The 26,844-nt window shown below is 49.8% G+C and overlaps 2 protein-coding genes across 3 annotated transcripts in view; one reads left to right on the forward strand and one right to left on the reverse strand.

Moving 5' to 3' along the window:
* Positions 1-315: 315 nt before the first annotated feature.
* ATAD1 (ATPase family AAA domain containing 1) lies at positions 316-16,690 on the forward strand. Of its 2 annotated transcripts, none has more exons than XM_058029232.1 (10): positions 316-480; positions 3,320-3,494; positions 4,785-4,883; positions 5,097-5,217; positions 6,909-7,109; positions 8,301-8,407; positions 10,111-10,200; positions 11,779-11,829; positions 13,840-13,976; positions 15,272-16,690. In XM_058029232.1, the coding sequence occupies exons 2-10, from the start codon at positions 3,333-3,335 to the stop codon at positions 15,390-15,392; spliced, it is 1,089 nt and encodes a 362-aa protein (XP_057885215.1). In that variant the 5' UTR covers positions 316-480; positions 3,320-3,332; the 3' UTR covers positions 15,393-16,690. The 2 variants fall into 2 exon arrangements, with proteins under 2 accessions (XP_057885215.1, XP_057885216.1); XM_058029233.1 differs by having other exon boundaries at positions 13,840-13,946.
* A 1,428-nt stretch (positions 16,691-18,118) lies between these two features.
* Positions 18,119-26,844, reverse strand: part of PAPSS2 (3'-phosphoadenosine 5'-phosphosulfate synthase 2) — a 36,088-nt gene continuing 27,362 nt past the window's right edge. Inside the window, exons 9-12 of the mRNA XM_058029228.1 lie at positions 25,374-25,509; positions 23,624-23,892; positions 21,712-21,941; positions 18,119-20,127 (exon numbers count right to left, since the gene is read on the reverse strand). Coding sequence (XP_057885211.1) covers positions 19,986-20,127; positions 21,712-21,941; positions 23,624-23,892; positions 25,374-25,509 — 777 coding nt within the window. The 3' untranslated portion in view covers positions 18,119-19,985. The remainder of the gene's footprint in view (positions 20,128-21,711; positions 21,942-23,623; positions 23,893-25,373; positions 25,510-26,844) is intronic.

A 26,844-nucleotide genomic window follows, 5' to 3' on the forward strand; every position in this document is an offset into this window, starting at 1 on the left:
ATGTATTGTTTTAGATGCTAACTCTGCACTTAACGCGTTGTACACGCATTGACCGTGAGTGGGATGTGCCAGCGGGGCTCGAGCGGAGTTCCCGCTGTCGTTAGGCGGTTGCAGGCGGGGGCCGCGGCCCGGGGGGTGCCGGTGGAGCCGCTCGGTTGGGCCACTGCCGGTGGCTCCGGTGGCTCCGGTGGCTCCGGGCCCTTCCCGGCCCCTCCCGGCGCCTCCCGGCCGGGGCTGCCCCGCATCCGGTGGGCGGAACCTTCGCGCGGGCCGCCGCCGGCCGGAACCTTTGGGCGGGGCGGTGAGCGCCGCACGGACGGAGGAAGCGCCGGACGCGCCGCCGCCGCTGCCGGGCCCTCGGTGCCGCCGCCGGTTTTTGCTCCGCTTCTCCTCCCGCTCCTCCTCCTCCTCCTCCTCGCCTTCCTCCTCGTTCTCCTGCTGCCGCCCGGCCCGCGCCGTGTTCCGGAGAGCCGCCGCACGGTGAGTGCCCCGGCGGGACGGCGGCCGCGGCCGCGCCGCACCTGCGGGGCGGCGGGAAGGTCACGGGCGGCGCGGCCCGGCCCTGCCCGGGGCTGCCGTGACGGGGCTGCCGGGCCCCGCGGGGGATCCCCGCGCTGCAGCGGGGCTGCCCGGCTTTCCCGGCAGCGTGCCCTCGCAGCGGAACGGGAACCGGCGCCGCTGCCGCTTTTGGTTTCCCTTTTGCGCCTGACCGGGAGCGCGGAGCCGCCGCGGGCCCCGAGGGCGGGCAAACGCCGAGTTCCGCCGGGTTTCGGCTTTTGTGCGGGGCTGGGGCTTCCCTCGGCCACGTTCTGCTTCGGTTCCTCGCTGTTCGAGCTTTTCCTTTCGGTTGGCGCTCAGGGCACGCGTTGCATAAGAAGGAGGTTCCTGCACGGGGTTTTGGGCAGGTTTGCTCCTTGCTCAGTGACTACAGAGCCCTTTTATTGTAACAAATCGGGCTGAGGAGGACACGCACAATCCCCTGGCTCCGGGCTGCTTCCTCACATCCTTTAGCAGGGATCCAGGGATAATTTAGCTGTGGGTGCCCTGGGATGGGGATCCATGGATAATTTGGTGTCCTGGGAGGGGGGTCCAGGTTAATTTGGCTCTGGGTGCTTTAGGGAGGGGGATCCAGGTTAATTTGGCTGTGGGTGCCCTGGGGATGGGGATCCAGGGATAATTTGGCTGTGGGTGCCCTGGGGATGGGGATCCAGGTTAATTTGGCTCTGGGTGCCCTGGGGATGGGGATCCAGGGATAATTTGGCTCCAGGGGTGCCATAGGAGGGGGATCCAGGGATAATTTGGCTGTGGGTGCCCCGGGCAGGGGGTCCAGGTTAATTTGGCTCTGCTGCTCCAGCGTTGCCCTGGCTGCCAGCTCGGTTTGGAGAGTGGCCAAGGAGTGGCAGGAGCTGCTGCTGGTTTTGCCCTTGCAGAAGGAAAATGGGGCAGTGCCCAAGGAGGGATTTGGGATTCTTAAGAAGATCCCTCCCAGAGCTGGGGAAGAGCTGGACCCTGATTTTAGAAATCATTTTGCCAGAGTTTCAGCACAGTTCTTTCCTCTGTGCCCTTTGTTCTCAGGGCTGAGGGTGCTGTGCTCTCTGGGCTTGGCTCCTGCAGCAGCCAGGCTTTTCCCTGGATAGCTGTGTGCCACATCCAGCATTTTCAGCTTTCCAGGGATATTAATAACTCCCCATGCATCCTGCCAGGTGCAGGCTCCAGCTCTTAACCTCCTTTTAATCAAATGGGAATTGCTGATTGCTCCTTGATGTGGCAGCCAGGTGCCTTTGCTGTCAGCTTCCTCTCAGGGAAAAACCTCTGTGCTTCAATCCTGGACTTCCCTGGCTCCAGCAGTGGGCACTCAGGGTCAGCAGTGCCCCCAAAGTGGCAGTGGGAGTGTGAAATTTGTGCCCACTGTGAGCACAGAATGCCAGGCTGGTTTGGGTTGGAAGGGACATGGAAGCCTGTCCATGGGCAGAGGTGCCTTACAGCATCCCAGGTGGTGCCAGGGCTGGCCTTGGGCACTGCCAGGGATCCAGGGGCAGCCACAGCTGTGCCAGGGCCTGCCCACCCTGCCAGGGAACAATTCCTGATTCCAGTATCCCATCCAGCCCTGCCCTCTGGCACTGGGAAGCCATTCCCTGTGTCCCATCCCTCCAGTCACATATCCCAGCTCCCTGCAAAACACCTTTTATCCAACAACATTCCAACCCCATGCAGGTGTTTTTACAGCTCTGATTTTTCTTTCCTTCCCTCCCTGTGCTTCCCTTTTCCAGGGGCAGCCACAGCTTCTCTGGGAAATCCATTCCAGGGCCTGCCCACCCTCAGGAACAACTCCTAATTCCCAATATCCCATCCTCTGACAGCATGAAATCCATTCTCTCTTCTCCTGTCTCTCCATTCACTTACCCCAACTCTGTACAAAACACCTTTTATCCAACAACATTCCAACCCCATGCAGGTGTTTTTACAGCTCTGATTTTTCTTTCTTTGCCTCTCTGTCCTTCCCTTTTCCAGTGGCAGCCACAGCTTCTCAAAATCCCATTGTCTGTCAGCATGAACCCATTCCCTCTTCTCTCCTGTCTCTCCATTTACTTACCCCAGCTCCCTGCACTACACCTTTCATCCAACAACATTCCAACACCATACAGGTGTTTTTACAGCTCTGATTTTCCTTTCCTTCCCTCCCTGTGCTTCTTTTTTCTAGGGCCAGCCACATCTGCTCTGGGAAATCCATTCCAGGCCCTGCCCACCCTCAGGAACAACTCCTAATTCCCAAAATCCCATCCTCTTGTCCTGCCTCTCTCCATTCACATATCCCAACTCCCTACAAAACACCTTTTATCCAACAACATTCCAACCCCATGCAGGTGTTTTTACAGCTCTGATTTTCCTTTCCTTCCCTCCCTGTCCTTCCCTTTCCCAGGGGCAGCCCCAGCTTCCCAAAATCCCATTGTCTGTCAACATGAAGCCATTCCCTCTTCTCCTGTCTCTCCATTCACTTACCCCAGCTCCCTGCACAACACCTTTCATCCAACAACATTCCAACACCATACAGGTGTTTTTACAGCTCTGATTTTCCTTTCCTTCCCTCCCTGTGCTTCTTTTTTCTAGGGCCAGCCACATCTGCTCTGGGAAATCCATTCCAGGGCCCGCCCACCCTCAGGAACAACTCCTAATTCCCAAAATCCCATCCTCTTGTCTTGCCTCTCTCCATTCACTTACCCCAACTCCCTGCACAACCCCCTTTATCCACCGACATCCTACCCCCCTGCAGATGCTTTTCCAGCTCTGATTTCCCTTTCCTTTGCTCTTTTCCCCTCAGGGCAGGAAGGAGGATGGTGCACGCCGAGGCCTTCTCGCGGCCCCTGAGCCGCAACGAGGTGGTGGGGCTGATCTTCCGCCTCACCATCTTCGGGGCCGTCACCTACTTCACCATCAAGTGGATGGTGGATGCCATTGACCCCACCAGGAAGCAGAAGGTGGAAGCTCAGAAGCAGGTAGGATTGCATTCTGCACTGTTTCCTTGGCATCTTGAGGAATGAGGGGAGCTGGGGTTTGTTAGGCAGTCTCGGGGTTTAGTTGTCGGTGCGTTCAGGTTTTATAACAAATTGCAGTGTAGAGCAAATGAAAAAGAACAAATTTGTGTAACAAATTGCAGTTTTCAGCTTGAAGTGGTGGCAAAACTGTGGGTCTAAACTGTTGCTAAAAATCAGAGCTGTTTGCTCTCATTTTCAGCAATTCTGTGAGCCTCGTGCTTCCTCTGCTTCTGACACCTTTGCTGAGCAGCAGTGGCCTTAAATCAATCTCTTGGTTGCTTTTGGAAACCTTGAATTAATTATTAAGAATTAATTAATTCTTAAACCTTGAAAATTAATTGAGAATTAATTCTTAATTCTTAAACCTGGACTTAATTCTTAACTTAAAAGAGAACTTGAAAGCTCTGCATTTCTGGCACCTTAGTGAAGGCAGAGACCTTCACCAGCAGTCAAAATGCCTTGGAAAGGTGGGGGGAGGGAAAAAATGAAAAGCCTCGTTGCTTACCTTGAACTGGAACAATCTGTGCTCTGCAAAAGCTTTAGGGGCCCTTCAGAACCAAAAGTTAAAGGTTTACTTTGGAAATGTGGCAGATTTCTTTTGGTTTGGTTTCTGACTGACAAGAATTTCACAGGTTTTGAGCGACCTGTGTTGGGTGGTTTTCCTTTTGTGATGAGTTTTTCAATTGAAAACCAACTTTCCCAATGGATTCAGTGCCAGCTGTTATCTAAGAGGCTGGGCTGAACTGTCCCAAAACCTTGTTGGACTTACTGCAACTTTGAGCAGAAAGAGAAACTGAATTCTGCAAGTGTGTTGGCACAATGAGTTTTCCTTGTAAATGAGGGAAAACCCACTGAACACATATTAGAAATTGATTGGCTTCTGGGAATTTAAAAATACATTAATCTCTCCTTGAGTCATGTGAAAATACCAAACTCCAAGTGTTCTGGAGGCTTGGGGGGTACACTTTGTGTTTTAAGGTTTGTTGTGGTTGTTTTTTTAGGTCATAACAGAGGAGTTGTGGGTTTGGGCATGTGAGGGTCCAAGCATTTGTTTGATGGGAACTGAAACATCTGACTTGGTTTCACTCAAGTGACAACAAAGTCATTAGGAAACAGCAGAACTTAAACAAGATTTCACCTCTTAGGGAGAAGCTTTTCAAACCACAACCAGCAGTTCTTTAAAAAAGCTGATTTCTGAGTGAAGCATTCCATTTCTTCCCTTTGATTTTCCTGCTGTTTGGTTCCCCCCAGGCTGAAAAGCTGATGAAGCAGATAGGAGTGAAGAATGTGAAGCTGACTGAGTATGAGATGAGCATTGCTGCCCACCTGGTGGACCCTCTCAGCATGCATGTGAGCAACTTCCCTGCAAAATCCCCTTTTGTCCCTGGCTCGCATTGTTTGCACCTCTGTGGAAATATTCTGTGATGTGAAACTGCATCACTGAGAGCAGAGAGTTTTAATCCCTTTTCTCTTTCATTTTCAAGCCACTCTTTGAAGCTGGTGGGTGCTTTTCCTTGGCAGGATCAGTGCTGATCATTCCCAGCACTGTTTTTTCCCTTGCAGGTGACCTGGAGTGATATTGCAGGTTTAGATGATGTCATCACAGATTTGAAAGACACTGTCATTCTGCCCATCAAGAAGAAATATTTGTTTGAGAATTCCAGGCTCTTACAGCCCCCAAAAGGTAGGAAGAGAATGTGATGGATTTATATCTTGATATTTGAAATATAAAAGGTTTTTCAGAAAGGGAAGAGGAAGTGGGTTGTTAGGTCAAAGTGCAAACATCAGGACCAATGCCAGGGAAAATCCTCAGATTTTCCTGCTTCCCCTGCTTTGGTGAGGAAGTTTGATCTGAATAATGAAGCAATTTTGGTTATGATGTCCATCATGAAATCATTTGGCTTGGGAGGACCTTAAATCCCATCAGTGCCATGGCAGGGACACCTCCCACTGTCCCAGGCTGCTCCAGCCTGGCCTTGGGCACTGCCAGGGATCCAGGGGCAGCCCCAGCTGTGCCAGGGCCTGCCCACCCTGCCAGGGAACAATTCCTAATTCCCAAACCTCCCCTGTGTCAGCATGAAGCCATTCCCTGTGTCCTGGCACCCCAGGCCATTACAATCCCTGTATCCTGCATTTTTAACTGCCTCAGTTGTCATTTCCTGTGTTGTCCTTTGGCAGAGTTGAGCTCTAACTCTGCTCTTTGACACTCCTAGAAATGGCCATCATTCAGCAGGACAGAAATCCCATTTTTCCTCTGGAGATCCCTTGATTCTCTCTAGAGTTGGGTTACACAGTGTTAGGGCAGGTGGAAGATTCATTTTCCACAGTAAAACACAAGTTGGACTCTGCTGAAATCCCTGCAGCCTTATTTGTTGTATTTCACTGAAGAAAAAGATTTTTTAAAAAAGCAGAATTTAAACCTAAAATGTTGGACAAAACACCCAAATTTACAGCTTTGTTCCCTGAATATTGATTTCTGGAGCTCTCAATTGCTACCTGGCTCTGTGAGCCCCTCAAGGCTGCTCAAAGGGATGGAAAATGCAGCACTTTGGTGGCTGGTTTAGTTTTTCCAGGCTGCTTTCTGTGCAAGTCACAAACTGAAGCTGTCTGGAAAATTACATGAATGCCATGATTTAATAAGCTGAAGGAAAATTTTTTTTTATTATTATTATTTATCTTTTTAAAGCAGATTTTCCAGCTCAGGCTGCTCCCCAGTTTTATAAGTGCTTGTGCTGGGTGTTAATAGGAAATCACTGCTCCAGAGTAATGATGTTTGTGGGCATCACTCACATAAACAGAGAAAAAAACCTCAATAATTCCCTGTGTTTTGGGTTCTTTTAACTGAATGTTGCTCTTGAAATTGTTTTCTTTGTAACTGTGTTTAGAAAAACACTCCTGTGAATTCTTGCAGTGTGACAAGTTTAAAAATAATACAAGATGTCATGTTTAATTGTGGGTAATTTGTTTAAACTGTCTGTGGGTCTGTTGTGTGATGGATTTTTCCTTTCCTCACTCCTCTGTGCTAAGTTTTATTAGCAGGGCTGGAAGGAGCTGTAAATAAACCTGCCAGGACATAAATAGGGGTTAATTTTCTGTCCTGGGTGTGGAATAAAATGGAATCATGGAGTGGTTTGGGTTGGAAGGGAACTTAAAGATGATGTTGCAGCCCCACAATAAATCAGTCATCTCTCAAATGTCTCCTCTCAGGAGACATTTGTTTTCCTGTCTAAAAAGGGGAAAAATTCCTCCACAGGGAATTGTCTTTGGTAATTTAACAGGGATTACCTTAAAGCCTCTGATTGAATGGTGTTCCCTTGGTTTGATTTCTTCCCTTTGAATGCCTGCATTAAAGCATTAACTCTGTGAATTTTCCAGGAGTTCTTCTCTATGGCCCCCCTGGATGTGGGAAAACCCTGATTGCCAAGGCCACTGCCAAGGAAGCTGGGTGCAGGTTCATCAACCTGCAGCCCTCCACACTGACAGATAAATGGTATGGAGAATCCCAAAAGCTGGCTGCTGCTGTCTTCTCCCTGGCCATAAAGCTCCAGCCATCCATCATTTTTATTGATGAAATAGGTAAAAATCTCTTTTTTGTTTTATCAGTAGCCATAGCAGAGTGGCCTTGAACTGTAGGCTCAGTGATGTATGGATCTGCTGTCATCTTTTCCTTCAAAAGAAGGCTCAGGAGGAGAAATAGAATTGTGGAGGAATGGTGGCACATTAGGAAAAACAATGGGTTTCTTTCCTGGTGGTAGTGGAGGAATTCACAAGTAAAACAAATTCCTACTTATTTTTGTTCATGAGGAAACCCAGCAACAAATACACTTCAGTGCTTCTGCTGTCAGGGCACATAAGAGAGGTAAAATATGGTTTTAGGAGAGCTCTGGAATGGGAATTTCATGGGGCAGAAGAATAGGAGGGGAGCTGTGGAAACCCAGAGCACTGGGAATATTTCTCTGACCCTGACCCCCAGGGGAGCCCTGACTTTGTCCCTCACTCATGGAGAAAGTTTCCCAAACTCCAGAACAGACCAGAACCCACAAAAGTGTGCAGTAGATTACAGAGAGCAGTGCAGGTGCATCACTTGGTGAGAAATTGAGGTTTTGGGATTTTTAGTGTGCTGTGGATGGAAGCAAGATGGAGGGCACAGGGTGTCACCCTGGGTTTCTTCTTCATGCTGCTTCTTCCTCCTTCTCCATGGGTTTGGGTGGCATTTTGGAATTGGGCAGAAAAGTCCCCATGGCAGCTCTGTGGGATCAGTTATTGGGTTAAAAGGGAAAATAATCCAGGTGTCAGCTCTTCATTGGACAGTTTAGTCTTGAAAGCCCTTGGAACAAGAGATTGTTGCCATTTGGTGCCTTGCTGCAGAACTCACAGCAGTGAGACTGTTTTACTGATAAGAGATAATAAACACCTGAATCCCAGCATGAATTACTGTCTTAAGGGCCTTCAATCCAGACCTAGAGAAGGGTCCAACAGGGAGGCTGCTCTCCATGAATGCAGGTTAAGGTGAAAGGTGAAATTTTCCTGCAGGTGAAAATTTGGAGCACAGGATGTGGGGAATCCCCTGTGATGGGGGCACACTTGTGTGGTGTCCTTGGAGAGAGGAGCTTAGGAATGGGGGAGAATCCACTGTCACCCTTAGCAGCACTTGCAGTGTGCTGACAGTGCTGATTGAAAATGCATGCATGAGCTGGGAGAGCAGCCCAGGAGTGCATTCCTGAGGGGAATGGGGCTGGCAGTGACTGCATCCCTGCTTTGGCCCAGATTCCTTCCTGAGGAACCGATCCAGCACCGACCACGAGGCCACGGCCATGATGAAAGCCCAGTTCATGAGCCTGTGGGATGGGCTGGACACTGACTACAACTGCCAGGTGAGTCCCCAGGCATTCCCTCATCCCCTCAGCTGGGATTCTGGGGCTGGAGCTGCTTGGGAACAGGGATGCCAAAGGCTTTTTACCTGTCAGTGATTCCCAGCACTCTGGGGGAATGAGGGGAGTTGTATCCACAGGTCATTCCTGAGAACATTGGCTTTGTGCTTAGCTTGGTTTTAATCAATAAATGTTTCCAGATGAGATGGGATGGGCTTTGAGGTGCCTCCCATCCCAAACCATTCTGGGATTCTGAATTCAGAAAGCTATATTAGAGTTATTCAGAATCCCAGAATGGTTTGGGATGGGAGGCACCTTAAAGCCCATCCCATCTCATCTGGAAACACCACTTCTTGATTGAAGTGCCATGGTGTCACCTGGGATAATCTTAAAGCCCTTCAATGGAACATTTATTCTCTAAATTGAAAATGTTCAGCCTTTCAAATGTGTATTTTTCCATAAACAGCTTTTTCTCCTCTCCCAAGCATGTGCTAAAGATGTTTTTCAGCTGATTTTTCCCCAAAATGAGTAAAAACCAGTGATGTATAGGTACTGAGGAGGGTTAAAGGTCCCCATCAGTAAAAAGCAGTGGTATGAACCCTTCACTGGAAGGTGATCCCATCTTCCAAGCACAGTGCATTACCTTTTTTACCCAGCACACTGACAATTCCTTGGAGCAAATGAAATTCTTCATTCCCTGCACTGAGACAATCTGGGGTCTCTCAAGCTCAGCAGTGTTGGCCTTTTGTAAGAAAAACCAGAATCCCAAATGCTTGAAGGAAATTGTAGGGAAATGTTGAGGTGGATGTGCTGATCCCACCTGGAATTCCACACTCAGCTGTGAGCTAAACCTGCTGAGGAAAGGTTTCCTTTTCCTGGATCAGGAAAATGAAGCCCAGAGAAGTGTGGATCATGCCCGAGCCAGCCATCCCGGTGCCTCTAGGTGGCAGGGTGACGCTGCCGGGCTACCAGCCCTGCTGGCCCTCCCAGGGTAATGACAATCACCGTGTCGTTTGTCACTGTCGTGCAGCCCAGATTAACCACCCTGTCGTTTGTCACTGTCCTGGCTGGCTGTTTACCGTGCACACAGCTTGGAGTGAGACATGGGAGAACAAGGCAGCTGTGAATGGGGAGTAAATTTGTTCTGGGGTTAAGAGGTGGAGTGCTGCAGGGAGGTAAACACTGTCTGGTGTTGGGCTTGCCTCGGGCACCTTTAACCCTCTGCTCACCTGGAGCTCCTGGAATGCCTTTTTGAATGTTTAAAAGACACCATGTGGGTACCAGGTGATCCCCTTGCCATGGTGGTCTCCCAGAAGGTGTCCCTGCTGATGAAGAGTTTAAAACAAAATGACTTTGAAGGTCTTCTCCAACCCAAAACCTTCTGTGATTCTTTCTCCAGCACAGCACAAAACCACCACATTTTAAAGCACCTTCCTGAAATATCTCCTTTTAAATTCCACCAGGAACTAAGAGTGACATCACAAGCAGAAGTTTTAAGTTCCTCCTTGGGGTTTGTGATTTCAAGTTGGGCTCATTGAAATCTCCCCCCCAGGTGGTGTTTGTGGCACCAGGGCTGCCCTTGCTGACATCAGTGCCAGGAAACCTCTATGTAACTTCTGGAAATGGGGGAGATCCCTGGCTGGTGGTGACATTCCCAGCCTGTGGCTGTGTCCCAGCTCTGGTTTCTGTCTCTTGGTGTCACACAGGTGATTGTCATGGGAGCCACCAACAGGCCCCAGGACCTGGACTCTGCCATCATGAGGAGGATGCCCACCCGCTTCCACATCAACCAGCCTGTGAGTCCTGCCTGCCCTGCCCCAGGGGGCTTTCCCTGCAGGAGTGCTGCCTCTGCTCACCTGGGTTTAGGGCTTTTCCAAGCACATCCAGAACTCAGATTTTTAAGGTGAAGTTTTGATCTCTTGGGTTTTTTTATCTGGAACAACAGCCTGAGCTGCTCAGCCCTGCTCTCCTCTGGGCATGGAGCTGTTTGGGTGCTGCACACTGGGAAGGGCTGGTTTGGAACTGAGTTCTGCTCAGGCCTTCCACACTGGAAAACCTGCCTGTGATGGGCTTGGAATGAGATGGATTTCAGCTCCCAAGCCATTCCATGGTTCTGTGATTTATTTCTTAAGTTCTTTATCAATTGTCCTTACTCCAAATGTTGCTCCTGCCATCCTTTCCCAGCTATTTCACCTTTGAATGCCTGCTGATGTGACCAGACATTTTTGTGTCAGTGTTATCAGGAGTTCAGTTGTGCTTGGATTCCCTCCTGGCTACAGAAATCATGATCCATTTTTGCTGAGAGCAAACTGGAGGAGTAAAATTCTTATTGATTGTGCAAGAGAGGAGCTGTGTTCCCACGCCCGTGTTGTTGGAACTGACTTTCCCTCCATGGGAGTGGATCCCTTTGGGAACAGCATTTATAACCTGTGTAACATTTATAAGCTGTGCTTCCACACACCTTCCTCATCTCCAGCTGTTCCTGCAGTTAGCAGAGGACAAAAATTTGGCTTTGAGGACTTTGTGGTGCCATTCTATCAAGCCCCATCTTTATTCTGTGCCCTGGGAGGTTGCAGGGATTGGCTCCCTCTCCCAGGAGAACAGATTTTCCTTACCCCCCTAGAGCCCTGCCATGAGCTTACAGCTGCTCTGGGCTTTGTGATCAGCCCAGACTGGCCCTGGCTCTCACTGCAGCTGGAATAATTGCTGTGCTGTGGCTTGGGAACAGGCAGGGGCAGCAGGGAAAGCCTTGCAGATTTTATAACTGAGTTTGAGATGAAAAGGCCCCAAATTACTCATCAAAAACTGCCTGCAAAGCAGAGGGAAATGGCAGGAGTGGGTTTTGGGACAGAGGAGCAACTTTTCAGCTGCCAGATTGTCTGTGGGGGGATTTTTCCCCTTTTTTAATGATGGAAGTGAGGTTTGGCAGGCACAAACCCCAGGTCTGTTGCCTGTGTTTGACCTTCCCAGGAATGACTCTTCAGTAACCTCCAGCACTGAGTTAGACACAAGATTTTGCCTCTAAATCCTCCAGTTTGGGGCTGTGCAAAGCAGGATCAGGTGTGCAGACAGCAGAGTTCTGAGAAACTCTTGGGAAAAGGGGTCACTGTTCTGGGATCCAGGTTAGTGCAGGATGTACCCATGGGATGTGTGGGGTTTCTGTGGGGTTTTGGGGGAGTTTTGAATCACACAGTGTGTGATTTGTGTGGTTTAGAATTTCCCAAGCCTCACCTGTGGAAGGGAATTTGCCATCAGAGAGGTTCCCTCAGTGTGTGTCACGTGTCCTGGGTGAGGGAACTGAAGGGACTGAAAGCCCTGGGACGTCACAAGTGTTCATTTTTGTCCTCTGGTAACTTCAGTTTCCTCTGTTTCAGGCTCTGAAGCAAAGAGAGGCCATCTTGAAGCTGATTTTGAAGAATGAAAATGTGAGTAGCTCCTGCCAGTGCCTCATGGCTGCGTTGGTGCCCCCAGTGCAGCCCTGGCCCTGCAGAATGTGTGGTTTGGAATTGCCCTGCACTGAGGCTGAGGTGATCTGCCAGGGCACTGTGCTGAGAATTTGGGAATCCTTTGTGGCTCTTGGCTTGGGTGAATCAGCCCCTCTGAGCAGTGACTGCAGTTCTCTGCCTCCATTTGCTTCTTCTCTTACAAGAGAAGAGATTGCTCTCTCCAAAAAGGTGCAGGTGAATCATGTTTAGATCAGGGAAGGAAATTTGAAGGAAATCAAGATGCTGCTGATTCTTTAACTCTTTCTTGGCTCAACTCAAGTGAGGAGGAATGGCTTTTTTTTTTGGCAGTGCTGCTTTTGATCCATAATTCAAATTTCAGAGGAGAAGGAAAGGATGAGGTGTGAGCACACCTGAAAGGGAATCCCTGTTCTTCAGAGCTTCCTCCCAAATTTAATCAGCACCACTAATTGCCTTCAAGTTTATGTTGCAAAGTGTCTGTAGGCTGAGCTCCAGCCTATTAAGTATCTTTTATTAGTAAAACCAACTTGAATTTTTTTTTAAGAGGCCTAAAAATGACAGCTCACCAGCAGGGAACCACAGAAATTAGTTTTTCAGGGAGATAAAAAAAACAGCCTGTATTGGTGATCCCACAGGAGGAGGAATTGAATCTCTGAAGCTCAGACTTCACATTGCAAGGGGAATTTTGCCCTCCTCTTTCCTTGCCTGACTTAAACCATGATTTTAGGGAATAGTTTCTGTCTTGAAAGAAGTCACCCCTGAATTTCAGCCTTTTATTAGACTGCCTTGGATTTAACTTTTTGAAAAGGAAAAACTGATGCACGTGGTGGGAAAGGAATAAATGCCATAAAAAGATGGAATAAACCTGAGGTATTGCCTGGCAAGAATTCAGCCTGACCCAGTGCACTGAGTTAGACACAGAATTTTGCCTCTAAATCCCCCAGTTTGGGGCTGTGTAAAGCAGGAACAGGTGAGAAACTCATGTGGGCTCCTGGGAAAAGGGGTCACTATTGCTGGGATGCAGTTTTTGCCAGGCAGGAGTGTGATCAGTGCAGGATATACCAATGTTCAGGGGTTCCCAGGATGTATCCACAAGGACTTGCCAAGGTGAGTAAGGATGGTTGGAGTGCTGGTGTTTGCAGGGTCCCAGGAGGAGAGGAGAGATGAGAATCTTGACTCCATGTTTCAGGAGGCTGATTTATTATTTTATTATATATATTATATTTTAAAAAATGATATATTGGAATTATACTAAAAGAATAGAAGAAAGGATGGAAGGGAAGGGAAAAGGGAAGGGAAGGAAGGGAAGGGAAGGGAAGGGAAGGGAAGGGAAGGGAAGGGAAGGGAAGGGAAGGAAGGGAAGGAAGGGAAGGGGAAAGGGAAGGGAAGGGAAGGGAAGGGAAGGGAAAGGGAAGGGAAGGGAAGGGAAAGGAAAGGAAAGGAAAGGAAAGGAAAGGAAAGGAAAGGAAAGGAAAGGAAAGGAAAGGAAAGGAAAGGAAAGGAAAGGAAAGGAAAGGAAAGGAAAGGAAAGGAAAGGAAAGGAAAGGAAAGGAAAGGAAAGGAAAGGAAAGGAAAGGAAAGGAAAGGAAAATCTTGTGACTGCTCACAGCCTTGGCACAGGTGGCTGTCACTGGCCATCAAGTAAAGACATTTCACATGCTGGTGAACAGTTCTCCAAATCTCATTCCAAAGCAGCAAAACATGGAGAAGCTGAAGCTTCTCAGGACATAAGATCCTAATGAAAGGATTTTCCATCAATTATGTCCATGACAGGTTGAGATTCTGTGGGTTTGGAGCCAATGGCAGGGTTTGATGAGCTGACACATGTGATGGTGTGACCCACTTGGAGATTCCAAGAGCGAGGGAATAATTCAGCTCCCCAAAGCTGCCAAACGAAGACGATCTCAGACTGTTGTAGAGCAGAGCCCCTGGCTCTGGAGCGTCCCTGGGCTGAGCTGCATCTCCCCACAGGTGGACAGCCACGTGGACCTGCTGCAGGTGGCCAAGGAGACAGACGGATTCTCGGGCAGTGACCTGAAGGAGATGTGCCGGGACGCGGCGCTGCTCTGCGTGCGGGAGTACGTCAACAACGCCTGCGAGGAGGACGTGTACGTGGGGCTGCTGCACCTCACTGCTGCTGCTGCCCTGGGGCTGGGCTGCCACAGGGCCACACACTGCTGCAGTGTCCTGCTGCCCTGCCCTGCTGCCACTGTGCACAGCCCCTCACAGCTCACTGCCTCTTGTTGCTTTTGGCTCTGAAAATCAGCTCGGCGCCTTGCTCGTTCCAAGGTGTCCAAGCTGGAGGTGGCCTGAGCCACCAAATCTTGCTGCTGCTGCTCTGGTTAGGGCCAGGCTTCAGTGCACCAGGTCCTGCTGCTGCTCTGGTTAGTGCCAGGCTTCAGTGCACCAGCTCCTGAGCCACCAAATCCTGCTGCTGCCACAGCGCTGGGACATCCCTCTGCTGTTTGCCATGCCTGCAGCAACCCTGGGTGCATGGAGGGGCTGGAGCGTGTCAAAGGAAGGGGAAAGGGCTGGAGCCCCAGGAGGGGCTGAGGGAGCTGGCAAGGGGCTGAGCCTGGAGCAAAGGAGGCTCAGGGGGCCCTTGTGGCTCTGCACAACTCCCTGCCAGGAGGGGACAGCCAGGGGGGGTCGGGCTGTGCTGCCAGGGAACAGGGACAGGACAAGGGGAAAGGGCCTCAGGCTGGGCCAGGGGAGGCTCAGCTGGGACAGCAGCAGCAATTTCTGCATGCAAAGGGTGAATTAGTTCTTATCTATGTCACAGCCTCACAAACCCTGAGTTCTTCACTCTGACAAACTAAAAATGGAGCTCCATCTCTCTCTCTGCAAGGCTTTTTAAGGATAAACTGTCCAATTAAGAAATGACACCTGAATGATTTTTACTGTTAACCAATAACCAACCACCCATGGCCTGCAATGTGGACTTTTTATCCAGTTACACAAAACCACCCAAACCCATGGAGAAGAAGGTGAAGAAGAAGGATCAGTCTCTGTCCTGAAACCTCCATCTTGTTTATATACATTACTGTATTCTAAAACCTTCAACTCTTAAGTCTTCCATATTCAAATTACACACTCATCATCCCAGTTCCATCATTCCATTCTGGAATTCCATTCCAGGCCTTGGCAGGGGCTGCCCAGGGAGCTTTGCAGTGCCCAGCCCTGCAGGTGTCCCAGGCAGGGCTGGAGGTGGCACTCAGTGCTCTGGGCTGGGCACAAGGTGGGGCTCCAGGGGCTGGCAGGGATTCTCCAGCCTCGGTGGTTCTGTGGTTCCAGTGGATCCACGCAGAGCTGCTGGTGGCAGGGATGGCTGTGAGGGTGGGCACAGCTGGCACAGCTGTCCCAGCCCTGGCCCCTCACCTGGCTGGTGTCTCTCTCTCCCCAGGCACGATGAGGATGAGATCCGGCCCGTGCAGCAGCAGGATCTCCACAGGGCCATCGAGAAGATGAGGAAATCCAAGGATGTCTCCATGCAGAACCTGGCCATGGAGATCGTGTTTGATTAAGACAAAAGAGTGTGTTTGCAGTTCCTGACGTGATTTAGTTTGACTTCTGTAATCAGTTAGCAAAACCAGTGTCAGGGGGTGGGAGCAGGGGTGGCAAAGGGAGTTCTGTTCCTGGAATCGTTTTTATACAACAACAACCTCTTAAGTTATTGCAATTCCCAGTGGGAGTGGAAGCACAGATCATGAGTGGAACAATTGAGGCCAGCCCAGGAGCCTGAGTGCTGTCCCCAGGGATCCCTGGAGCCTCCCAGCAGGAGTGGCTGCTGCCAGGGCCAGGGGCAGGGCCTGGCACGGGCTGGCTGTGTGAGTGCAGGACCTGTACATAGCCACACTTTTTTTTACATATATATAGACATAATCTGTAGATAACTTGAGTATGGAAAATCTTTTCTACTTCCTTCCTGAAGCAAACCAAATCAGAAGCTGTATAGGGAAAAGGTTCCTCGATACTCAGTTCACTTGTACCTTTTAGCAGCAAATGCCAGGATAGAAACTGCTCCTAGAACAAAGCAACATTTGAAATGCTACTGATTTTTCTTCCACATGACCACTTGAAATCTGGTGCCATTTAGTCAAGATAGTAAATGACTCTGTAAGAATGTTTGAATATTTTTAATTTTTCTATGAATTCTGCTTTTGCAGGCTTTTTAAATGAAGGCTGATTTTCTTTTTGGTTTTCCCTTGCTGTGAGCAGCTAGAGTAGAACCCCACTTGCTCTTTCCTAAATCCCCACATTCTCTGAGCTCTCTGGGCTCCTGTGCACTGTCCCCAGGACTTGCTTCTCCCTCGGTCTCTGCAAGCCCCACCGTGGCACCATCCCCTGAAGTGTCACAGCCCTGAGGCACAGCAGAGACACTCTGTGATGTTTGACTCTGTCCCATGCTCAGATCTGTGAATTTCAAGAGGAGGAAATGGATTTTGGGCTTATTGATGTGGTTTAGCAACGTGCTGTCCTTGCTGGTACCAGTTCTGGTGAATTCTTGTAACGTTCTGTTGTGATAAAGGCCAGGGGTTACAAATGTGAGTGGCAAAAATGTTTGGGGTTTTTTTTTTTTAGTGGAGTTATTGTCAGAGGTAGTCAAAAACTTGTGGTTTTTTCATATAATGGTATGAACTGTGCACTAATTGAGCCCAAATCTGTAAAGGGAATTAAATGTTCAAAGCCCAGGGTGGGATGCTGTGTCACAGCTCTGCTGCCTGTGAGGGGAGGGAAACATTGGAGGCACAGAATGATGTAAAACCAAATGCACTGCAAAGGAAAATAAAGTGAAATAAGGAGGGCTGGAGCCCTGCCATGACACGGTGTCAGGGGCTGGTGACAGTGTCCCTCAAGCTCAGCGTGCTCCCTGCTGTCCTGCCCCTGGAATGCAGGGCTGAGTTTGTGCCAGTTTAATCCTAAAACCAAATGGGAGGGGGAGGATAAAAACAATGGAATCATTGCATAGACTTCTTCCCTATATCCAAAGCAATGGGAGATGCACAGTGGTCTAACACAGGGCTGCAGGAATTCAGGCACAGCAGAACTGCTGGGATCTGGAAATGGGGAAAGTCTGGGATGTAAATGCCATAAATCACTTCAGGGCTGGGGCTGGGTGAGCCTGGGATCCAGGGCAGGCACCAGCATGGGCAGAGGGATGGAGCAGCTCTGCTGGGAGGAAAGGCTGGCACAGCTGGGGGGGCTCACCTGGACAGGAGAAGCTCTGGGGTCACCAAACTGTGGCCTGAAGGGGCTGCAGGAAACATGGAGAGAGACTGGGGACAAGGGATGGAGGGACAGGACACAGGGAATGGCCTCAAAATGACAGAGGGCAGGGCTGGATGGGATATTGGGAATTAGGAATTGTTCCCTGGCAGGGTGGGCAGGCCCTGGCACAGCTGTGGGTGCCCCTGGATCCCTGGCAGTGCCCAAGGCCAGGCTGGAGCAGCCTGGGACAGTGACACCTGGGAAATGCCAGCCTGGGAAGCTCCCCCTGCACCTCCTGCCTCTGGTGCTGGCTCCTTCTCATTTCCTCCAGTGGCTGATGACAGCGACACTGCCCCATATCACCCATATTTCATTTTCTCCAGGAAATACCTGGATAAAAGGGCAGTAGTTCAGGTTGCTGGCTCTGCAGTTTGACATCAGACAGTGCACCGAGTGCTGGAGGGCTCTTTGTACTCTATTTCCAGGCTGTTTCCTGCTCGGTAAAACCCCAGCGCGGGCAGGTCTCGATTGGCTTTCATTGAGTGTGAGGTGTGCCCTCAGGGGTTAATGTCACCCCGAGGGCGGGCACGGCAGCAGGACAAACCCGGGACAGCCCCTGGTCACTGCTGAGCCTCCAAAATCCCGGCTCTGGCTGGAGCTGCCTTTCCCTGCCGCCCAGAACTCCTCGGAGCTGGCTGGAGAGGCACAGGGAGTCACTTCTGACTGCTCCTGGGGGCACTTTCTGCAGCTGGAGTGCAATTCCTCTTCTCCAGGAACTCTCCCGCATTTTCCACTCTTGTTGCTGCTGTGGGAGTCCTTGGAAATTTCCTCCACAGGCTGAGGGTTTGGGACGTGGCTGCTTTCATCCCATGGCTCCAGAGGCTCGGCCCAGCCCTCAGCACCTGATCCTGCCTCTCTGAAGGGGGAAGAGCCCAATTCCTCTCCCACAGCTTCAGGCACAGCTGCTCAAGCACAGCACGGCCCAGGCTGAGCCAGCCTCCAGCAAAGCTCCACCCAAAAAGCACCAAGTGACAGCTGCTTACACATATAAATATTTATTTGTACTAAAAGTGAGTGTTTCATAGAGTATCGAGTTCAGAATATATTAAATCATGAGATGCATCAGCTGAGGTACAAATTCCAGTCTCATGTCTTTAATAAATAGACTACAAACCCCCCAGTCCACGTGCTTCAATCAGAGGTAATCAGGACACTACTCTGGTTTAAAATGATAACACAACATCTGTGTTCTGCTGTGACCACCTGGATTCACTGGGGGGGACAGGATTATTTCATGATGAGCAGCAACAGTGCTGTTTCACTCCTTAGAAATCCTAAATGGGAATGTCACTTTTGGGAATGTCACCTTTGGGAATGTCACTTTTGGGAATGTCACTTTTGGGGCCTGGCTGGGTGAGGCTGGTGCTGGTGCTCTGGCAGCTCCCACAGAGGCTGCAGCATTTGCCTTGAGGTGAAACACAGATTTCCTCCAAATGCTTTAAAAAAAGACTCTAAAAACCCTTTTTGAAGGATATTTTCCAGTTATACATGAAGGTTTAGGCAGTGTGCCCTGGGCACAGCAGAGCAGGTTGCAGCTCATGGTACTGAGCAAGAGCAGGTTGGTTTTGCTGAGCGTGGATCCTGCTGGAGCTCAAACAGGAGCACGAGAAGAGAGGAACGCTGATTGTCCTTGATTGTCCTTCCTTGGGGACATCCCGAGGGCCCCGGGGGCCGCTGCTGAACACCCGGGGCCAGGCGCACCAACCCGCAGCGAGGCTGCAATGAGCGAGCGCTGCTCGTCCTGCTCCGCTGCCACCGTCCCCGGGCTCCCGCAGTGCCCCACGCTGTCCCGCCGCTGTTTGTCGCCGCTCTGTCACCTCGGCGGCTCCCGCGAGCCAGCGGGAAAGCCTCGGGCGGGGCATTGCCGATGTCCGTGCCGGGTGAGGGTGGGGAAGGCGACAAGGACCGCGGGGACTTCACACAGCCAGGCTGGGGCAGCACCGGGCCCTGGGCTCAGCAGCAGAACCACACAGGGCTGGGGGACAAGGGTTTCTTTCCTGCCGCCCTCGGGCTGTCCCATCCGCAGACACGGAATAAATCAGGTCACAGGTGTGGATGAGGCTGCAGCCTCTCTCAGCCGGTCCTCCAGACCCTCCTGGTGCCGTGACTTTGCTGTTTTGTCCCGGATTTGCCTTTGGGGCAGAGGGAAGGGGGAGCCCATGCTGCCACCTGGAAGCACAGTGCCAGCATCGCTGACTTCTCCTCGCTGTGCAGAGCTTTCTCAGGGATCTCGGGGTTTGTGGTGCCTCCCGGGAGAGGCTCCCCAGCTGGGCTGTGAGTGCAGGGGTGGATTCCTGTGCCAGGGATAACACGGCACATCCTCACAGGCTCCTGAACTTGGAGCAACAGGAATGCTCAGCCCAGAGGTCAAGCAGGAGGAAGGAAGGAAGGAAGCAGTGAGGAGTTGGCTCAGCCACAAGGAACTGGAGGTGGTCACAGCTGATCTTAAAAATAGTCCTTTTTATAAAAAGAGGCATTAAAAAGATTCTGCTGTTAATTAGCAAAAACTGTCTAAGGCACAATGAGGAAAGGCACTTCTTCATTTCTGCTCCAGGCAGGGCACGGGCAGGATTTGCCCTGGGCCCCTCTGCACTGGCAGCACCGTGGCACGTCCTGGTGCCAGCTGGGAACAAAGGGCCCTCTCCCCATCCCTTCCACTCCATGGGGACACCCCCAGCAGCTTCAGGGCAGAAGGATCAGGCTGAAAGTATTTCTGATTGGTAAAAACACTCTGACCCAGGTAGGAACATCCCAGGGTCATGGCAAGTGATCTGTGTCACAGGGAATCAATGGATCATTGCTCACTATTAATACAGGCTGAATTTTCTAGGGAGGAGGAGGAGGAGGAGTTAATTCTTGTTCTCCAGTGACTGGTAGTAGGTGGTGAGGACTTTCCAGGCTTTGGGGGCCATGAAGCCATCGGGGGGGTTTTCCCCTTCCCGAGCCAGCTTCCTCATGCGTGTTCCCGAGATGAAGTCAAAGTCATCGTGCCTGTGTGAAACAGAGACAGGCGACATCAGCACTGCTGGCCCACACCACCAGGATATGCTCTGAAAAACCCTCTCTGCTCAGGATTTTTATCCTGAGAAGCTGAGAAACCCCAGAAAAGAATGAAAACAATAATTATCTGATTGCTTTGGAATACAGCCTGAACATTATTTACCAACAGGTGAATGTCTGATTGGGTCCATGTGAATTGTTTTTAATTAATGACCAACCACAGCCAGCTGTGTTGGACTCTGAGGAGTCAGTCACGAGTTTTCATTATCATTCTTGTTAAGCCTCCTGATGTATCCTTTCTTTTTCTATAGTATAGTATTAGTATAGCATTGATATGGCTATAATATAATGTAATATATTGTAATATTATATATTAACTAAATAATATATATTATATATTATATATTATATATTATATATTATATATTATATATTATATATTATATATTATATATTATATATTATATTAACTAAAAACAATTTACATGGAACTGATCAAACATTCACCTGTTGGTAAACAATGTCCAGACCACATTCCAAATTATATGATATGTTATGATATGAGATATGATATATGGTATGTGATATAATAGAATATAATCTATATTAAAAACAATTCACATGGAACCAGTCAAACACTCACATGTTGGTAAACAACGTCCAGACCACATTCCAAATAATATAATGTAATATAATATAATATAATGTAATACAATAAAATGTAATATAATGTAATGTAATGTAATATAGTATAATATAATATAATATAGTATAATATAATATAATATAATATAATATAATATAATATAATATAATATAATATAATATAATATAATATAATATAATATAATATAATATAATATAATATAATATAATATAATGTAATATAATGTAATGTAATATAATGTAATATAACATAATATATAATAGTAATTTAAAACAATTCACATGGAAACAATTAAACATTCACATGTTGGTAAACAATGTCCAGACCACATTCCAAATAATATAATGTAATGTAATGTAATGTAATATAATGTAATATAATATAATGTAATATAATATAATGTAATATAATGTAATGTAATGTAATGTAATATAATGTAACATAATATATAATAGTAATTTAAAACAATTCACATAGAAACAGTTAAACATTCACATGTTGGTAAACAATGTCCAGACCACATTCCAAATATATATAATATCAATCATATCATATCAATCATATCATATCATATCATATCATAACAAATCAGCCTTCGGAGAACTCGGAGTCAGATTCTCATCTCTTCCCTCCTCCTGGGGACCCTCACAAACCCCGAGTCACCCCCAGGGCTCCTCATCCCAGAGGAGCTGCAGTGTCCACAACACTTCCCATCCTTCCTACATGCTCTGAGCCCCCAGCCCGTGCTGCCTGTCCTCCCTGGTGGCACCTTTAGTTCCACCTGACACCTCTTGGTGGAACACACAGGTGCCTTTCCCAGGTTCCGCCCCACTCCTCTCCTTGGGGACCCTTCCCTGTCCCCAGAAAGCCGCCACCGCGCGCCGTGAAGGAACCAGGGCCGCCTTTACCTTTTGGGGTCGTAGAAGTCCATGGCCCTCTTGGTCTTGTTGTAGGCAGCCACTCGGAAGGGCAGGATCTCCACGGAGGTGAGCCCGGGGGCCATGCTCAGCACCTTGCCGCCGTGCGTGGGCTCGTACAGGTCCTGCCGCGTGTCGGGGTGCGGCATTCCCGCCGGGTCGCGCCCCACGATGTAGAAATTGGCCCCGGCCACCATGCGGGCCCGGCAGTGCCACTGCACCTGCGGGGAGGGGACACGGGCACTGAGCGATGGGCACAGGGAGGGCCCGGGGCAGGTTTTGGGTGAAAAATGCACATTTTATGATTGGCTTCTCACAATTATTAAAATGGGGATTGTATGTTGTGAAAAACGCCAATCGCTTGTTTGTGAAATTTTAAAAGTTTAATAGTAATAAAATGGTTGTAAAAAAAGTAATATAATTAGAGTAATAATAATTTGGACAATTTGAGACAACAGAAACAAAGAGTTACAGACAGTAATGAATTTTATATGTGTTGTGTTAGAAAGTAATGCTGTATTAATTTTCTTAAGTAGTGCGTGAAACATAGTTTTAGGTTATAACAATGTTAAAATAGAAACTGCTATGGAGGATACTTTTTTTCTAAAGAAAGGACTCACAGTGAGATAGCAGCCACAGGACACCTAAATCTTTCTGAGAAGGAGAATTTATTGCCCTCTTATCAGAAGAAATGAACTTCTTCCCACCTTGCTCAGGATTGAAGATTAGGATTAGGATTAGCTGGAAGAAGTTGACGATGACCAGACAGAATCCTGTGTTTGAATGGAATTTATGCATCATGGATGAGGTGTATGAATATGCAACAGGCTGTTGCTTTTAAGGGTTAATCCTGTTAACATGGGTCATTTTTTGGGCTTATTTTGCCCAGAAAAAGGCACCCAGACCGTGCATAACTCTTTGTTCTTATTGCCTCATATTGTCCTAAACTCAATTGTCCAAAGTTTTATTACTCTCATTATATTGCTATTTTTATAACAGTTTATTACTATCAAACTTTTACTATTACTATTAAACTTTTAAAATTTTTTTAAAGTGATTGGCATTTTTCACACACAGGCAGGGGGAGGGAATTGGGCTGGTGAAATATGAGTCTCCTTGAGCCAGGTCTCACAAGCTCTTGGAGATCTATTTCACATCCAAGATAGCTGAGCTACCTTAGAAGGCATAAAATCAGCAGGATGGCTTCTGTGGCAGTGTTGGAAACAAAAAAGTTTTAATAAAAGGCAAAATAACAAAACTCTTTACAGAGAAAAACTGAGCCAGGTGCCAGAGGTTCTTCTCCTGGTTAAACACCTCACAAAAAGAATTTGTTTCTTTGTTCTCTTCTTTTTCTAGTGAATTGCTCAGGTGGGACTTTTTGGCTTCTGTCCAATTGGCTATCTTTAAGTTTGAGGTGAAGCCCCCCAGATCCTATGAGGTGTCTTTCACCCAATTAAAGAGAGAAACTTCTGGGTTTATTTCCTTTTTGGGGGGACAAAGGACAGTTTTGTCACTCCACCAACAAGGAGCACATTCCCATGGGCTGGGTCCGTTTGAATTTTCTGCGTGCCAAGGCGGCGATGCCCAGCACAGGGAAGGGGATGTTCAGCATCTGCCCCTTTCATCCCACTGATTTAGGGACACAAGGGCTTTCAAATCAATGTCCCTGCCTGCCAGAACAAGGTGATTCTTGTTTGTGTCCTTTTGCCCCAGCCTTCCACAGCCCAGGAGGGGATGGATGGCAGCATCTCCAGGAAGATGCTGCAGCAGCAAACACAGACAAACCACGCAGAGACCAAAAAGTGAGGCCACAGCTCCAGCAAGGTTTTGCAGGCAGGCTGTGAGCACAGCCCCACGGACAGGCTGCCTGCCCAGCCCTGCTGAGCAGCCAAGGCCGCCTTACCTCGGTGGGGCCGGCGTAGAGCATGGGCGAGGGGAAGATGGCCACGATGGTGGACTTGGGGTCCAGGACCTGCTCCTCCAGCACGGCGGCGTGCTGCTTCATGCGCCACTCCAGGGGGACGTCGTCGTCCTTGGTCCAGCCGCCCAGGGGGTGCAGCAGCAGCACGGGGTTCTTGTAGCCCCTCTGCAGGAGCTGCCGCCGCGTGTCCTGCATCAGCAGCGCGTGCCCGTTGTGCACCGGGTTGCGCAGCTGGAAGGCGAAAACGGCGTCTGCAAGGGAAAGGCGGGGGGACACGGGGGTCATTGTCACACTGTGGGCTTGCACAGGGCCAGGAGAGAGCTGGGTGTGTGCCCAGTGTGCCATGGCAGAGCTGTGTGTGTGCCCAGTGTGTGCCATGGCAGAGCTGGGTGTGTGCCCTGTGTGCCCTGTGTGCCATGGCAGAGCTGGGTGTGCCCTGTGTGCCCTGTGTGCCATGGCAGAGCTGGGTGTGTGCCCAGTGTGCCATGAGAGAGCTGTGTGTGCCCAGTGTGTGCCATGGCAGAGCTGCGTGTGCCCTGTGTGCTGTGACGGAGCTGTGTGTGTGCCATGGCAGAGCTGTGTGTGCTCTGTGTGCCATGGCAGAGCTGTGTGTGTCCTGTGTGCCATGATAGAGCTGTGTCCTGTGTACCATGACAGAGCTGTGTGTGTGTCCTGTGTGCCATGACAGAGCTGTGTGTGTTTCCTGTGTGCCATGGCAGAGCTGTGTGTGTGCCCTGTGTGCCATGATAGAGCTGAGTGTGTGCCCTGTGTGCCATGACAGAGCTGTGTGTGTGTCCAGTGTGTGCCATGACAGAGCTGTGTGTGCCCAGTGTGTGCCCTGTGTGCCATGGCAGAGCTGTGTGTGTGCCCAGTGTGTGCCCTGTGTGCCATGGCAGAGCTGTGTGTGCCCTGTCTCAGCCATGACAGAGCTTTGTGTGCCCAGTGTGTGCCCTGTGTGCCATGGCAGAGCTGTGTGTGTGCCCTGTGTGCCATGGCAGAGCTGTGTGTGCCCTGTGTGCCATGGCAGAGCAGTGTGTGCTTTGTCTCCACACAAACAGGACCCTGAATGTTTCACACACACATATCACCCTGCCAGGGTTATTTTCCCTGCATTCCCTTTTATTCCCTGCATTCCCTGCTTTCAGCCCCATCAGCTCTCCTACAACGTTTGCAGTGGACACTTGCACTGATGTCTTTAGTGACCTGTCACCTCCCCAAGCTCAGTGGCACCTGCAGGAGGGCCAATGTTCTTCCCCCATGTGAGGGTGGGTGTCTGACCCTTGCCATCCTGCTGGCACCACCAGCAGGAGCAACCTGGGAACATGGAAGGTGTCCCTGCCCATGGCAGAGGTGCAATGGGATGAGCTTTAAGGTCCCTCCAACCCAAACCATTCTGGGATTCCATGGGACAGAGAGCTGGGAGGAGACAGCTGAGCTGTGCCCCAGGTGTGAAGGCCAAGAATGTCAGTGCAGAGAGGATCTGACCTGCCAGGGGGGATGTGAGCAGGATCCCAGCCCTCAGAGCAGCCCACTGGGGACACAGCCCATCACAAGCACTGCCCTGTGCCACCTGTGCCATGCCCTGAGTCCCCTTTACTGCCCACCCTCCCTAACAGACCCATTTTGGGGGCATCCAGAAGCCACCTGGAAGTGCTGAGAGCACATCATGGATCCCACCAAGGCCTGGTGGGGCAGCAAGAGCCCTGCCACTGGTGTAACCCAGGGCACTCACCAGCATTCATTTCCCTGAACTTCTGCTTGAGAGCCAGCGGGGTCAGGCGGTACTGGTCCAGCCCATCGTTCCATTTGATCCTCTCCAGGACCTCCAGGTCTCCACCAACCAGCCAGTCTCCACTCTCCATCACCATCTGGGAATTACACACACCTTCAGTGCAAAGGGGACAGCACACCCCTCCTTCTCCCAGTCTCCTTTGAACAGTGTGAGGCTCAATCCCACTGTAGGATGACCTTCCCTTCTCTCAGGTGGAAAACATCATTGCAGGGACCATGTGAACAAATGTCCTGGGCAGCAAAACCTCACCAATGGGGCAGCAGCCACCCAGTCCCCCCAGCTGTGTGCTGGGCTCCCCTCTGGCAGCCAGCAGTCTGCAGGAAGGCACAAGACCTTCCTCCAGCTCCCTCTTTGCTTTCCTGCTGGGAACACACGGGAGGAATGAGCCTGTTGTAAGGCACACACCTGCTGCTGATGAATTAAACCAGGCATTTTAAGGGAGGGGAAAGAACTACCACAGCTGTAGCCCTTTTAGGCAGAAAGCTCAAGGCACTGTGTGGAACCCAGAGCTCTCCCTTTCTGAGGGACAATGCTCCTTGTACTGCCACAGACTAAGGGGGAAGAGAGAAGCTGCAAAAACACACCAACTCTGCTGGCTGCCTGTAGGGAAAAGCCAAAAAATTCAGTCCTGCCTGCTCAGGATGGGCTGGTGGCCAAAAAATCAGTCCTGCCTACTTGAGATGGGTTGGTGGCCAAAAAAATTCAGTCCTGCCTGCTTGGGATGAGCTGGTGGCCAAAAATTCAGTCCTGCCTGCTTGGGAGGGGCTGGTGGCCAAAAAAATCAGTCCTGCCTGCTCAGGATTGGCTGGTAGCCAAAAAATTCAGTCCTGCCTTCTTGGGATTCTGGTGACCAAAAAATTCAGTCCTGCCTGCTTGGGATGGGCTGATGGCCAACTAAAATCAGTCCTGCCTGCTTGGGATGGGCTGGTTCCCAGCAAGGAGCTGGACTGGAAGCTCAGACAGGAAACCCATTGCCCTCAAAACCTTGGAAAAGTTCATTTCTCCCTCCCCTGGCCAGGTTTCAGCCCCGAGGCTGTGCTTCCTGTGGCAGGCAGGGAGGGGCAGGACCCACCTGTGTTGTATTGCACTAAACAGTTATTTAGTTATTTGCACTGGGTGTTTGGTAATTGGCACTGTTCACATCATTTGTATTCTATCATCACATGGTCTTCCTCTTCTTCCCTCTTAGCCTCAGTTTTGGTTACCTCCTCCTGGTTTACCCCTCCTCACTTGTATCACATTGCCCCCTTCCCCTCAGCTCAAAATCCCCCTGGGAGGAGACCATTCCCTCTTTTTTTCCACCTGGGGAGTCACCTGGATGACCTGGTGCTCTTCAATTTTGGAAATAAAATAGGACTGTCCCCACGTGGAGCGCCTCTTGTCCTATGTAAGATGGTGTGGGCTGGGCCAG

The sequence above is a fragment of the Melospiza georgiana genome, chromosome 8 (assembly GCF_028018845.1).
Source record: "Melospiza georgiana isolate bMelGeo1 chromosome 8, bMelGeo1.pri, whole genome shotgun sequence".
Taxonomy (NCBI): Eukaryota; Metazoa; Chordata; class Aves; order Passeriformes; family Passerellidae; genus Melospiza; species Melospiza georgiana.

Bases quoted from the DNA above. Each gene is read 5' to 3' on its own strand.
- ATAD1 (XM_058029232.1), top strand. From the start codon at position 3,333: ATGGTGCACGCCGAGGCCTTCTCGCGGCCCCTGAGCCGCAACGAGGTG. The intron at 11,830-13,839 runs GTGAGTAGCTCC...ATCTCCCCACAG, and splicing joins TGATTTTGAAGAATGAAAAT to GTGGACAGCCACGTGGACCT. The intron at 13,977-15,271 runs GTACGTGGGGCT...CTCTCTCCCCAG, and splicing joins AACGCCTGCGAGGAGGACGT to GCACGATGAGGATGAGATCC.